We start from the raw sequence: 15,761 nt of genomic DNA, 5'->3' as shown, positions 1-15,761 counted from the left end.
CACTGCAGTAAAAACAGCACTTTCCAGTACTCAGTAATTATGGTTACTATAGAGTGATCAATTTCTTTTCTAATATAAGAAGTGTTGTCTACTCTCAGTTTATTGTACTTTTGAACGCTTCCACCCTCAATTCTCTTCTTTACTCTACCTACAAATTTGTCAGATAGTATGTCTACAATTGTTCCTGAAGCCGCATTTAAATTCATTTTAATGACAGATCTATAAGTTGCAATCTTACGCTGAGAGTACAGTCCGGGATCTGTGCATCATCAGCATCCAGCTTGATAGCTTGTGTGGGAGATTTATTATTTGCATCTTGCAGTATCTTTTCTCCAACAGTCTCCATTCTTTCCTTCTCTGTGGTTACCCTGACTTTCAGGGTATGGAAAGGGGTAGCCACCTGGCCCACATTGAGGTAAGTGGGTTCACCTTCAAACATCATGGCATCACAGCTGCCTTCTTTAAAGCCGGGAGGCTGGTAGTCCATTGGAGTAACTGCAACAAATCAAAGGACAAATAAAACATGCCAAAGCAAAAGAAAAAAAAACATATCCTGAAAACTTCACATAAAAAAAACCTTAAGGCAGGGAACACACTTGTCCCAGCATCTTTCTGTGCAAGTTCGGGATTTCTGTATGTGATTTTCAGCATTTTTTCATGATTTTCCATATTGCGGCAAAATATATAGTAATTAGGAACGCACATGGTGTACAGAAAAATCAGAAAGCTGTCCAATTTTAAAATGTAGAAAAAGTGTGGGAATGAAACACGAACAGCCACAAAAAATTTAGATTAATGGGCAAACCAGTGACTTCAATAGTGAGCGCATGGGTGTGCGATTGCCACATACGGCAAAATTTGCACAAATCTAAGAAGTGTGTTCCCTGCCTAAGTCTGTAATGTTTTTAAAGGACCTCTACCACAAAAGATTTCATTTTTAACACCCCCACAATAGTTACACCAAGCATATAGAAGATTCACTGTCATATTTATTTCAATATCTAATATAGCCCTTTAACTATCCACATGTCACTGTATCCTCTATGCGTCAGTCCCTGCACTAGCGCTGACGGACTTCTGTAACTGTAATCCCATCATAGAGGAACCCTTGGCAAGCGTTGTAAATAACAAATGGTATAGTCCTCTTTTTTTCATGGCCCCAACGGCCATAACCCGATGGAAACTCACTGTGCCCGGCTGTTCTTCTGGCCCGCATTTTCTACATGTGAGCCAACCAGGGGAGCAGCTCTCAGCAGCACCTTCCCACTGTCCAATCACGCTGGAGCCACTCTCCCATTCCATCCAATCACCGCTGCTCTTGCCTGCTTGCAAAGACTCACAAGCGCAGAGCAGCTTTGAGGAGAGCGGCGAGATATGATTCATATGAATCATATCTCGCCGCTCTCCTCAAAGCTGCTCTGCTCTTTGTTGATTCATATGAATCTTATGATTCATATGAATCACATCTCGCCGCTCTCCTCAAAGCTGCTCTACGCTTGTGAGTCTTTGCAAGCAGGCAAGAGCAGCGGTGATTGGATGGACTGGGAAAGCAGCTCCAGCGTGATTGGGCAGTGTGAAGCAGTGCTGCTGAGAGCTGCTCCCCTGGTTGGCCGGCATGTAGAAAGTGCGGGTCAGAAGAACAGCCAGGTACAGTGAGTTTCCATCGGGTTATGGCCGTTGGGGCCAAGAAAAAAAAAAGGGCTATACCATTTGTTATTTACAACACTTGCCAAGGGTTCCCCTATGATGGGATTACAGTTACAGAAGTCCGTCAGCGCTAGTGCAGGGACTGACGCGTAGAGGATACAATGACATGTGGATAGTTAAAGGACCATATTAGATATTGAAATAAATGTCACAGTGAATCTTCTATATGCTTGGTATAACTAATGTGGGGGTGTTAAAAAATGAAATCTTTCACGGTAGTGGTCCTTTAAACAGGACAAGATAATGGAGTTATAAGCTGTAAGGCTTGGTGGTGTATTCTCCACAGTCAGCATGCAACGCATGAGCTGGCGTGGAGGAGGTACACACACTAGCACAAGGAAACAGGCTATCCCTAGTATAGTGGAGGGGAGGGGAGGACTGACTCCAATAGGAGATTGTGGCGCACAGAGCCGGTGCAGATCTGACAGCCACAAACAATGCTTTCGTTATAACGTCTCAGCGCAAAGTAGCGCTGAGCGCATAAACCAGAACTGAGGAGATCAGGACAGGTAGACAGAATGAACGCTTGCTAGCTAGCGGCTACTTAGCGACAGCAAGCGTCCAAAACCAGACAGACTGGAATGAGGCAGCCAATGCGATGCGGCGATGGCGTGCCTCACAAAGACAGGACAGGATAGTCAGAAAATAGCAGGATTAAGATAGATGAACGTAACACAGATAAATATACAATAAGTATGTTTTCCTAGCGTATTACAATTACAGCTATCAATGAAACTATTTGTAACGTCTGACTAACATATGTATATATCGGCAATGAACCGATATATGACATAAGCAGGAACGCTGACTAGGAATGGAGTAACACAGGGAACAGGACTCAGAAGGATTCGCTATCTCTTCGCAGAGATGAACGCAATCCACAAATGGTAACAGAACAGGATTCAGAAGGATTCGTTATCTCTTCGCAGAAATGAACGCAATCCACAAACAGAACCAGGAGCAGGGTAACTACCTCAGCACGGGTGGTCACGGTACGCGCAACCTACCAAAACGTGCTGGAAAGCTGACTAACTGCACACAGGATATAAACAGTTCGTGTACGTATACATCAGCGACACTAATGTATCAACGTAACACAAATACAAGGAAAATAATAAACGTGCTGGTATGCATATATATTGGCAATGAACCAATATATGATGCAAAGACCAGCAAAGTATCTTTATAACAAGAAACACGATCGGGGGCTAAAGCGACAGCAAGGCAGGCTTAAGCTGAAGCTATGAAAACCCAAGGAAACCCTGCAGGAAGCAGATCTTTATACTGAGGTCATCCAATGGGAGCAGACATGCAGATTCCCACACAGGTGAATGATAATCAGTCACAAGCTGACAGCAGGGAAAGACAGACAAAGCTATGCAGCTTGCATGGAAATAGATCAGAACTGCCTGAGCTGCAGCACTACTACTTCCAGTAATAGCTGCTGCAGCAGCGATCATTACAGTACCCCCGCCTTTAAAAGCGGATTCCAGACGCTTTTCAAAACCGAAATTCCCAACAAAACAGTCCGACTGATAATTCATGATGACCAGGACAGCCCGGCAAGACCGAATTCCAGAATCAGTCCCCACAAGACTGGACCCATCAGAACCAGAACCTACAGAACCATGCCCATCAGTACTACAAGCCCCAATGTGACACCCATCAGAACCATGATTTCCAGAAGAAAGCCCTCCGAAATTCCCTGAGCGATACCCACCGCCTTCCAGGAACCGTTCAGAAACGCCAAAGCCTTTGCAATGCCCACCGGTACTGTCTTTACCAACACAAAACCCACTGTTGAACCAGTCCAAGGCACCAGGACAAGTTTTCTCAGAGACCTCCCAGAACACCTTGAAGCTCCAAAGAGATCCCCATAGGTCAGAATGCCCCTTAGGCTCACATGGAGAACTATCAAGAACCCCTATGGAACCTAGGGCAATTCCCAAGTCAGGGCCACAAGGACAAACATCAATATCAGGGCTTTCAGGGACCAGAACCATCTCTGGGCATGCAGGCAGACTGGCAACATCAGAACGTGTTCCCACTAAGGAAGCATCAGAGCACGCTAACACCTTAGACACACTTGGGCATTCTGGCACACAAAGAACATCTGGGCACACCGGCACAAGAGAAACCTCTGGGCATGTCAAGGAACTGTGAGCCTCAGGGTCAGCCAAGACAGGACCAAAACCAGGACTGGCCAAAAAAAAATCATCATGACTAAACTTCGCAACTACTGGACTTTTACACGAGAATGCTGGATCAGACTTAGATGTCGCTGATTCCAGCAAAGTCAGTAACAAATCAGATTCAGGGGCACTAACAAGACAGGACAAATCTTCTGATGTATGCACTGAACCAGATAGGGACTCCACAACTACCTCTGGACTGGGCAGAGACTCATTTAATACACTGGATTGGAGCTCATGAGGCGCTGCAGAACAAGTCAGTATTGCAGCAGCCTCCACTGGACTAGGCAAAACTGAGGAATTCCCTGGACAGGAAGGGGACTCTGGAACCTCTGCAACAGCGGCCAGAGAACCAGAATCTTTCAGGATACAGGGCTGGGTTTCAGGAACACTCATCAGACCGGACTGAAATTCTGAGATTTCTATTATTTTGACCAGAGAATCAGAATTATCCATGTTACAGGGCAAGACTTCTGAAACATTCAGAGGACAGGGCTGGAGTTCCTCGGCTGTTACAACACTGGAGAGGGACTCAACATTGGTTAAATCAGACTGTGTACAGGGCAAGGTATCTGACACACTTGCTGACGAGGACAATATTTCAATGGCTTCTGCTTTGCTGGGCAGAAATTCATCAAGTTTTATTAGAGCAGACTGTAATTCCAAAACAGCTGCTAGACAAGTGAATATTACTGCAACACCAACTGAGGTAAGCAGTGCTTCAGCCTCCTCTGCTAGAGGGTTTAAAGTATCCAAAGTACTGGGTGAAGCATAAGACTCTGCGACCACAGCTTCACTGGACAGGATCACTGAACAGTCCATATTGCAGGGCAAAACCATGAAAGCACCTGCTGGACAGCATAATGATTCTGTGACCTGAGTTTCATTGGAGAGATCTACTGCACAATTCATGGTACAGGGCAAATTTATTGGAAAATTTTCTGAACAAGGTAATAATTCTGCGATTTCAGGTTCACATAGCAGATGCTCTGAGCTATTCACGAAACTAGAGCGAGGTGTAGAAACAGGAAGATCAAGACACAATGTTTGCGCATCTGAATCACCATTCATTTGTAAAATTGGAAAATTCAGATGCTGGGGTTCTGAGTTTACTAGACAGGATTGCTGGGACTCGGAAACTGATGTAGTGCATCTATTGGCATCTGCTGGATCAGACAGGAGTTGAACTTTATTAACACAGGTAATTTCTGCAGAAGTGTTTGCAGAGACAGGCAAGATTTTTCTGGTGTCTGTTTCACTAAACAAAGAGTCATGAGTACTGGCTAGGCTGGACTCGGAAGTCAGCAGGACCTCTGGATTCTCTGCTGAGAAATTTGCGCAGGGCAAGGTTAAGAATGTATCAGTGGCTTCTGTTTTACTGGGAAGTAACACTGAGTTATCCATGGTACAGGGTGGAATTGCAGGAACTTCAATTTCACACAAAAAGAGCTCCGAATCACCTGCTGAATCAGCCAAAGGTGCTGAAGCAGGCGGGTCAGAACGCCAAATTTGCGAATTCGGAGTCACATAAAAATCATCCAAAATCAGTTCCCACACATCAATCAAGGGAGCCACACAGTCATACCTACACACACCAGCCTCTATTAGGTTATAGGCTGACTTAATGCATGCGTTCAATACCATTTCACTTTTTGCACTGTAAAATTGACAAAATGAACTTGAATCATTCTTCCATTCACAGACCAGGGCTTCCATCTCTCCCCTCTCGAATGGAGGATCCCATGCATACTTAACAGCGAAACATTTAGGCTGATCACAGTCTGCAGATATGATTGTGGCAGGCACATGTATAGGGTTAATTAGCAGGTGATTGGCAGATTCCTTATTCTTAAGAATCTCCAATACCTGTAGCAAGTGTTGAACTGTAGTGTATGCAAACTTCCCTTGGTTCACAAATAAGTTGATTTGTTCAATACTCTGTAATATCTCATCATAATCATACTCAGATAATTCTTTTAAACAAAAATCTTTATTTTCCCTAGCCAGGGAGGAAAGTTCATTAGTAGTTTCATAAGTCCATTTAACTCCCCTGAAAGACAATTGCATTTCATTATCTGTTAATGGCAGAATCTCATTATAGGTCTCAGTCGCTAAGGATAACGATTCTGCAGATTGGACACGTTTCTTAGAACGTTTGCGTTTTGCCTTTGACCTTGCGGTTTTTGGTGATTTATTCAAAGCTGCAGGAAAATTATCAGTAAGGGCCCGTTTCCACTCTCGCGGAAACGGCCGCGAATCCGCAGAGTTTCCCCGCAGGCAAATCGCGCGGGGAAACTCTGCCATAGAGGATAACGGCGCCGCCGGCCGAATCGCTTGCAGTAGCGATTCGGCCGGAAACCCCCACAGAATTCGCGGCGGAGGCTGCGATTCCCATAGCCGTGCATGGCACGGCTGATGGGAATCGCCTGCGATCCCGCCCACCCGCTCAGTGCCGGCGTGCGTCTACGAGACGCACGCCGCACTAGTGGAAACGAGCCCTTACACTTTCTGCTTGCTGCTCATTCTTGCAAGCAATTGAAGGAGCAGCTGATTGGCCTGCTGCCAGGAGTTCATTAAGAGGAAAAAGCAATGGATCTATGCGCAACCAGTTATGGATCACAAACGCTAGAAATTCCAGCGGTCTATCTTTCAAATCGGAATGATTGAGAACATCAAATGCCCACTGGAATAATTCCCCTTTAAACAAAATATAACTTAGTTGGAGTGCCCAGGTTGAAACAGGAGTCGCTTGGAGATCAGGATTGGTCAGGAACCTGGCACATTCAGAGAAAAACTCATTTTCTGTTTCAGAGCTAAGTTCTTCAAATTTCTTAAAGGAACAGGAACCATAATTAACAGTGTCATACTTTCTGGGAATCCCCCCCACAATGGGGATTGGTAATGGGGTTTTCATAATGTAAGGCTTGGTGGTGTATTCTCCACAGTCAGCATGCAACGCATGAGCTGGCGTGGAGGAGGTACACACACTAGCACAAGGAAACAGGCTATCCCTAGTATAGTGGAGGGGAGGACTGACTCCAATAGGAGATTGTGGCGCACAGAGCCGGTGCAGATCTGACAGCCACAAACAATGCTTTCGTTATAACGTCTCAGCGCAAAGTAGCGCTGAGCGCATAAACCAGAACTGAGGAGATCAGGACAGGTAGACAGAATGAACGCTTGCTAGCTAGCGGCTACTTAGCGACAGCAAGCGTCCAAAACCAGACAGACTGGAATGAGGCAGCCAATGCGATGCGGCGATGGCGTGCCTCACAAAGACAGGACAGGATAGTCAGAAAATAGCAGGATTAAGATAGATGAACGTAACACAGATAAATATACAATAAGTATGTTTTCCTAGCGTATTACAATTACAGCTATCAATGAAACTATTTGTAACGTCTGACTAACATATGTATATATCGGCAATGAACCGATATATGACATAAGCAGGAACGCTGACTAGGAATGGAGTAACACAGGGAACAGGACTCAGAAGGATTCGCTATCTCTTCGCAGAGATGAACGCAATCCACAAATGGTAACAGAACAGGATTCAGAAGGATTCGTTATCTCTTCGCAGAAATGAACGCAATCCACAAACAGAACCAGGAGCAGGGTAACTACCTCAGCACGGGTGGTCACGGTACGCGCAACCTACCAAAACGTGCTGGAAAGCTGACTAACTGCACACAGGATATAAACAGTTCGTGTACGTATACATCAGCGACACTAATGTATCAACGTAACACAAATACAAGGAAAATAATAAACGTGCTGGTATGCATATATATTGGCAATGAACCAATATATGATGCAAAGACCAGCAAAGTATCTTTATAACAAGAAACACGATCGGGGGCTAAAGCGACAGCAAGGCAGGCTTAAGCTGAAGCTATGAAAACCCAAGGAAACCCTGCAGGAAGCAGATCTTTATACTGAGGTCATCCAATGGGAGCAGACATGCAGATTCCCACACAGGTGAATGATAATCAGTCACAAGCTGACAGCAGGGAAAGACAGACAAAGCTATGCAGCTTGCATGGAAATAGATCAGAACTGCCTGAGCTGCAGCACTACTACTTCCAGTAATAGCTGCTGCAGCAGCGATCATTACATAAGCACTGGAGAATATAAGTGATTCAGCTATTTTTTTATTGTCTGCTATTAAGTGGCAAAACTTTACAGCCTAATATAGGGACTTACATTCAAAAACAGCAAGGCTTAATTTACTGAAAAACTATTCCCCTACTGACAACCTAAATGTATGTGGCCATGTAATTAGTTGGTGAGCGCCAATATAAATCTGTCATTCACATTACGTCCTATGGCGTTAACCAAACCCTGGCTGCAGTGCCGAAATTAGCTGTCTCAATCTAGGGCTCCCGAATCATGTTTCTGTTTTAACCTTAGTAAATCAACCCTATGCAACTAAGTTTATGGAAACCCCCACATATATATCGTTGCTCACTGTGTTTACACATTGCACTGATCCTTCCCCTACCTTGTTCCTTTACAGGGTTCACTTACAACTGCACAAGCTGTGAAGAAGTCCTGAGGGTAGGATTATTGTTGTCAACCGTGAGAGAATATAATTCTGTTGTTCAACACAGGAGGAATTTGCAAATATTCTTCTTCACATTCCCATAACCTTTGGTCTATGACTGACTAGGCAAAATATTACTTTATATCCCTGAAAAACCAGGCATGCAGCCATGTTGTATAGTATACCTATGGCCTATTAGTTTTTACAGAGCCATATAATCCACCTTGCATGCAGCTGTTTCAGGCTAGGATGGCCTTCTTAGCCACTTCACCCACAAGGGGTTTTTACCCTAACGGACCAGAGCAATTTTCACCTGTCAGCGCTCCTCCCTTTTATTTGCTAATAACTTTTTTACTACTGATCTATACCTTGTTTTTTTCGCCACCAATTAAGCTTTCTTTGGGTAGTACATTTTGCTAATAATAATTGTATTCAAAATGCATTTTTATGGGACTAATGCAAAAGAAATGTAAAAAATCATTATTTCTCAGTTTACAGCCATTATAATTTTTTAAATAAAACATGCTACCGTAATTAAAACCCACACATTTTATTTGCCCATTTGTCCTGGTTATTACACCGTGTAAATGACAATCTTTTATTTGGAAATATAGGTGTAATTTTTCTGTTTTAGTTTTTTGTGTCTGGGTCCATAATTACAAGCCCTTACGTAGTAAAATAACAGTAACATACTCTCATGACATACATATAAAAAAAAGCTTAAGTCCTTTAGGCAACTGTTTATGTATTCTTTTTAAACTGTTTTTGTTTTGCTTTTTACAAGTGGGAGGAATTAATTATAATAGTTTTTAATTATAAATGTAGGGTGTGTGTGTAGTTTATCGCCACTAGATGGTGCTGCAAACAATATCCTGGTTTACCAGGAAGTGTTGACTTTTTAATACATTTAACATGCTTTTACTACTTTCTTTGTTATAAATGGACATGGCTCCTGATCGGGGTGAAGTCCATTCATTCCAGGCATTGCGATTGGTTAGGGGAACACTTGTTCCCCTTCACTAATCACAGATCTCCGTGTCTCGACGGTTACAAGTGGTGGGCAGGTGTGCGTGCATTCACGGTGGCGAGCGATGCATTAAAATGCCCTGGAGCCAGTAAGAGGGTTCAGCAAGATGTTTTAATATGGCGGCTTGCCACTAAGAGATTAAATCGGACCTCCAGTGTAAATTGCATATTCCATGGGGCTTTTTTACTAGTAAGTTATAATTACCTGCTGAGTCTTTATCTTTTCCCAAATCTTAAATACCTCCCGAGTCCCATATTCGCCAAGTAGAGAAAACATGGCGGTTTTCTGCAGAGAGGTGAGACTATGCGTCAAAGGCCAGAGGATACGGGCTCGGGAAGATTCAGGGGAGAAAGATACAGCAGGCAATAATAACTTCATATTAGAAGACCCGTGTAATATGTAATTTACACTAGAGGTCCACTTTAAGTACAAGTAATGTCTTGATATCCTCTGTGCAAACATCTGAGAACACTGTAAGACCTCTACTTCGCGAGTCCTACTCAGCTTTCACAATGTACGCCTTGCACACTAATGAAGGTCAACATTGTCTGAAACAACTGTCTGCAAGTTGGATTACATGGCTCTGTAAAATTAATTGTCTATAGGCATATTTTCAGCTGCCAGAAGCCTAATTAGAAGCATTAGCTGTTGCTAGGAGTGCCTGCCAAACTGCTTCTGCATTATGTTTCCTCTTTAATCCTCCCGGCACAGACAGCAGCAACTACACAATGAAAGAGTACAACTCTTCATAACAGCCAATTCTGACCTATAGTGATACTAATGGGGGGAAAAGCAGGAGGTGTCAACTAAATATTAGGCACCTAATTAGCCTAATAAAAAGGAATAAGCCGATGTCAGAGGCTTCCTACACACAAAAGATTTTCTTCATTCTCCCTGTATCACAGGATAGTCTGTGTGCCTCCTAATGTCAGCTCCTTGCTCTTCAATAAAGTCAAAATGAACTCTCGCACACTCATGCAAATCCTTATGCGAATCCATTGACAAAAATCATGCAGCAATCAATGCTGCCCCTACAGCTACATTAAAAGCTGGGATCTTTGTTACAAGAATGAAGTCTCTTGCGTAGTCACATACACCGCATAGAGGTAGCTTGCCACACCCCTTCTAGCCCTTCCCTATTACATCTGCAAGTGTTTAAATGTCCCAGCTCAAGGTGAGGAGCCTGGGTTTTGTGTTTTTTTTATTTTATTGTATTTGATCCTTGTGGCTAGTATTCTATCTTGTGCTCTTCCTCTTCCCCTATTAGTGATCTTAGCACACACAGCTCTCTGGTGTGTTTGCATTGTACATATCTAGGTATTAGCAGCTCCCTTGCAGGATTAGTTAGATGCACTATCTGTCACAGGGAGGATGGTAAGGATATGTGCTCCTATTCCTTAAGGTCCGTACACATGCCGGACTGGAGGCAACGACGGGTCCGTCGTCACCTGCCGCTGGGTGGGCATTCCAGCGACAGTCCGGCGTGTGTACAGTCTGTCGGCGGACTGATACGGCTGATTCTGAGCGATCCGCCGGGCGGATCGCTCAGAAACAGCCGTATCAGTCTGCAGACAGACTGTACAAACGCCGGACTGTCGCTGGAATGCCCACCCAGCGGGAGGTGATGACGGACCCGTCGTTGCCTCCAGTCCGGCATGTGTACGGACCTTTAGATAGGTTTTGATGAGCTGAATGCGTGCATGTTTGTGCTATGCATGTTACAGGGCTAGAGTTAGGACACATACGACACTGGGCTACCTCTACGCAGTGTATGTGACTACGTAAGAGACTTTATTCTTGTAACGAAGATCCCAGCTTTCAACTTAGCTGTAGGGACAGCATTGATTGCTGCATAATTTTTGTGAATGGATCCACATGAGGATTTGCATGAGTGTGCGAGAGTTCATTTTGACTTTGCTGTTTTGCTTGCCACACCCCTTCCAGCACCTCCCTATTGCATCTGCAAGTGTTTAAATGTCCTAGCTCAAGGTGAGGAGCCTGGATTTTGTGTTTTTTCCTTGCCCTTCAGTAGTCTGCTGATTTGGAAAATCCTTAGAGGACTGTTACTGCAGCTACCTCTGGAACTCAAAGGATCCTCCTACTCATCCTCTTCTAACCACTGAACATAACAGACTGCTTGGCAGGAGCTCTGCGGCATGTCTGTATAGGGATTGTTCATAAGATTAGATAGGATAACAGGTGTCTAAGTATCTGTACTCACTTCTACGGTATGTAGTAGGCTCCAGTTTCTGAGTATATTTAGATTAATATCTGCATGAGTTAATATGGTACTTACTGTAGTACTATTATTGTGCCATCATAATAAATAATCGTCAACATATGGTATGATTTCCAATTCTTTTATTGAAGCCATTATCACATTCTGTAACCCGTCACTTACCTTCATCATAATAAAAAAGCTTCATGGTCAAGCAGACATCATTTGGCAGAGGGCCCAGGTTCTGCATTAGGACATACAGCTTACGAACAAGCAAGATACTGGCTTTCTTCACATCTGAGCAGGCAGACATAGTAGTGCCTTTATTGCTGCAGGAGAGAAGGATTATGGATTATTTTAAAGGAAAATGTACACTCAGCCTAATTGTATGCTTTACCATCTGTAACCAACCAAACTTTAAACTAGAATGCTACCCAAACAGCATTCTCCTCAGACAGCACACCTAACTTGCTTCAGTTGGTAGTGCACGGTCGACTCTAGTCTGATCCAAAAAGTGTGTCCTTCATTCACTGCATGCAGCAAGAGCTATAAATACTTTTAAAGAGACATTGAAGCGAAAAAAAACATTATGATATAATGATTTGCATGTGTAGTACAGCTAAGAACTAAAATATTAGGAGCAGAGAAATAAGTCTCTTCTGTCAGTCACTGTATATTCTTTTTCTCTCCAGAGGACAGGTCAATAGTTCACTGGGCTGCTCTGTAAAATCATTTAGAATGCTGATTAGTGTGTAAACTGCAAATATTAGAGAATGATGCAATGTTATAAAAAAAACACCATACAACTGAAAAAAAATGAAAATATTTTCTTTGCTACTAATGTTCTAGTAATTATCCGTACTACACAACCAATTCATTATATCATAATTTTTTTTTCGCTTCAGTGTCTCTTTACAGGGGTTCTGTGGAGTGCTGCAAAAAACAAAAACTGACACTTACCTGAGGCTTCTATCAGCCCCCTGTAGCTGTCATGTCCAGCGCCGTCCTCCTCTGATCACCCGTTCCCCGCCGACTAACAAGACAAAAAGTGCACGCTCCTGTTTGCGTTTCCAGGAGCTTACTACGCAGGCGCAGTACAGCTGCAGTAGCACTAGAGGCGTAATTAGAGCAGGACCAGCGGCGGGGAACAAGTGATCGGAGGAGGACAGGGCAGGACAGGACATCTACAGGGGGCTGATAGAAGCCCCAGGTAAGTGTCAGTTTTTGTTTTTTTGCAACACTCCACAGAACCCCTTTAAGAGCTGTAGTTACATCCTGATCTGTGGCTGGATGCCCGGGCTGATGTTGTTCACATTGTGAAAGTGAATAAACCTGCAGTTTTAACCATCCTGTGCTGGTCATGTCTACTTTTGGAATGCTACCCAAACATACTTTCAGAAGTGTTGTGCTTTAAAAGACAGCCGGTGCAAATCAAGGCTTCATATTTAACAGACTGGACACTTAGTTTTGAAATGTCTAGTACAACAAGCAAAGAATACAGTCACATCATTTGCATAGCAGATCTGCACAAGGAAGGTGCTGCATCCTTCGCAAACGACTGTGATGCTTATCAAAGCATTTATGCGATAAAGGGGCCCATACAATGGTGGATTTCGGCCAGCGAAATATGGCCGATTCGATCGCTCCGATCAAATCGGCTAGAAATCGATGCAGCAGGAAGCATGATCGAATTCTGACCGATTTCTATCGATTTATTCGATCGGTCCAGGCGGAAAATCTAGGTGGATTGCTGGCAGCCGATCAATGGCCCATTCTGGCATTGGATCGAATAGTGCAACACTGCATTTCGATCGATTTTCAATAGATTTCATTCTGAAATCTATTGGAAATCTGTTCTTACTGTGTTGCACACATCAGATACATTCCTGGCAGATTAGACCTGACAGGCATCTGACAGGAATCTATCTGATGGTTGAATCTGCTGCAAATCTATAAATTCATGGGTACAAGTCATGTGATTTTACTGGTCCCACAGTACCAAGTGGCTCTCTACAGTAGATATACAAAATATCCACAAAGGTACAAGTAATGCTTGCCACAACACACTGGGATACACTGAGAGACTGCCTTGCCTCTGACGAACAGCCCTCTACACCAGTATTAAAAAGTACAATGCCTCTTCTCCTGCTAAAGTCCATGAGGATCCAACAAGCAAGCAGGCAGTGGAGTCAGCACACCTAATCTGCATAATCTCCCTGGGTAAATGATTCACAAAGTTTTGCAGATGATGGGAATGACAGCTGGAGATGTTGATTATGCTAGTGTGCTTACACTGGATTGCGCACAAATGGCTGTCCCGGCTGACTCGGGCTCGTTGTAGACAGGCGGGCCAGTCTTTTGTGTGCCACCCTGTACTTAAAGGGGTTCTGTGAGGGGTAAAAAACAAACAAAAACGGACACTTACCTGGGGCTTCTATCAGCCCCCTGTAGCTGTCATGTCCTGCGCTGTCCTCTACAATCTGCCGTTCCCCGCCGCCGGTCCCGGTCTAATTTGGCATCTGATCCAACTGCGGCTGCGCGCCCGTGGCCGCATGCATGCTCACTTCCATGCGCGTCATCGGGAGCTTACTACGCAGGCAAAAATGTATGCAGCAATGTGAAAAAAATGCTGTGCAAAAATCCATATTTGTAAACTGTGCAAAACTCACCTGTAGAGAAACGAATAATGTTTTACATGCACTGCACATTCGTTAAGTCATGTGTTAAAGCTCAATGCAAGAAGCATGCAATAAGTCATCTCTTAATTACGGTAATAGTTCCAGCTGTGCCCCGGTTCGAAGTTGATCTTTCTCGACTTTCACCTGCCTTATCTCAGGTCTGTATTATGACATTTTCTATGTATGCATCTCTGATTATATCTGTTTGCTGCCCAACCTGACTTCAGGTAGTCCTCTGTGCAATCTACAGACACAGGCCTGCTTTTCTGCAAACAGTATGTATTAGCGCTCATGAGTTTGTTCTCTCTGTCACCAGTCATGCAATCCCAGGGGCTACTAGGCAGCAAAGCAGTCCATCTCTCTAGGGTTGGTGAACCAACATGCCTTGTGGGATGTTCTAGTGAAGATCAGTGGACACTTAGACCCCAGAAGGACCCATGCCTACAACTGGTGCCAAGGTAAACAAGGTTCACTAATGAGTCTAATCCTAGCATAAAGAAAGTACCCCAAAATTGTGCTTCAACCTACAAACAGACATCCCTGGACTTAATACAGGGAATGATCCAAGATAGATTTCAGTGTGGGTACTGAATTCTCAGACCCCATTGAGCTAGAACACTTTGAACTTGCCCAGGATGTCACTCTTTGGCAGAGTATAGCTCTAGCTCTGCAAGGGACAAACGAGTGGATGTACCATAAAATGCTAGATAAGTGGGGCTCAAAATTAAGAATAACCCCAAAAGTAACCTGATTAAGGCAAATACATGTAGGTACAACTTGCATTTCCTACCAGCTGCTCTTTGAACATGTAGCAAACAAATTTCTCAATATCTCAGCTCTGAAATTTTAGGTCCATACACTCTTTGACCAGGATATATAGGGCTCTGAAGTTGTCCGTAAAAAATTGTTTTTAGCAGGAGGAAATAAATCACACTGTAGGTGAGGGAAATTTTTCAATTTAATCAGTGAGTACTAATAAGTCATTAAAGGATACCCGAGGTGACAAGTGACATGATGAAACAGACGTGTATGTACAGTGCCAAGCACACAAATAACTATGCTGTGCTCTTTTTACTTTCTCTGCCTGAAAGAGTTAAACGTATGTAAGTGGCAGTTCCAGTCTGAGTCAGGACTGTCAGTGTGTCCCTCACTGATAAGAAATTACAACTATAAAACACTTTCCTAGCAGAAAGTGGCTTCTGAGAGCAGGAAAGCGATAAAAAGGATCAATAGTTCATAGATTGTAGCTCTGGCATACTTCAATGAATGTGTCATTAAGCAAAAACAATAAAACAGTAAATACTTAAAAATCAGATTTAAACATAAAATAAAACTGTGTAATATCTTAAAAAGTTATTTTTAGGAGAAGGAGGATAGATACAATTGTTTATTT

The 15,761-nt window shown here is 43.5% G+C and overlaps 1 protein-coding gene across 4 annotated transcripts in view; it reads right to left on the bottom strand.

The window, feature by feature from the left end:
- The window catches only part of HORMAD1 (HORMA domain containing 1), a 99,621-nt gene that overhangs the window by 27,773 nt on the left and 56,087 nt on the right, over positions 1–15,761 (bottom strand). For all 4 annotated transcript variants that reach the window (XM_068253248.1, XM_068253247.1, XM_068253250.1 and 1 more), the window contains 2 exons: positions 11,874–12,019; positions 239–495 (listed from right to left, as the gene is read on the bottom strand). In XM_068253248.1, coding sequence (XP_068109349.1) covers positions 239–495; positions 11,874–12,019 — 403 coding nt within the window. The remainder of the gene's footprint in view (positions 1–238; positions 496–11,873; positions 12,020–15,761) is intronic.

Source organism: Hyperolius riggenbachi, chromosome 9 (assembly GCF_040937935.1).
Source record: "Hyperolius riggenbachi isolate aHypRig1 chromosome 9, aHypRig1.pri, whole genome shotgun sequence".
Classification (NCBI taxonomy): domain Eukaryota; kingdom Metazoa; phylum Chordata; class Amphibia; order Anura; family Hyperoliidae; genus Hyperolius; species Hyperolius riggenbachi.
This window is presented reverse-complemented; position numbering and strand designations above follow the sequence as displayed.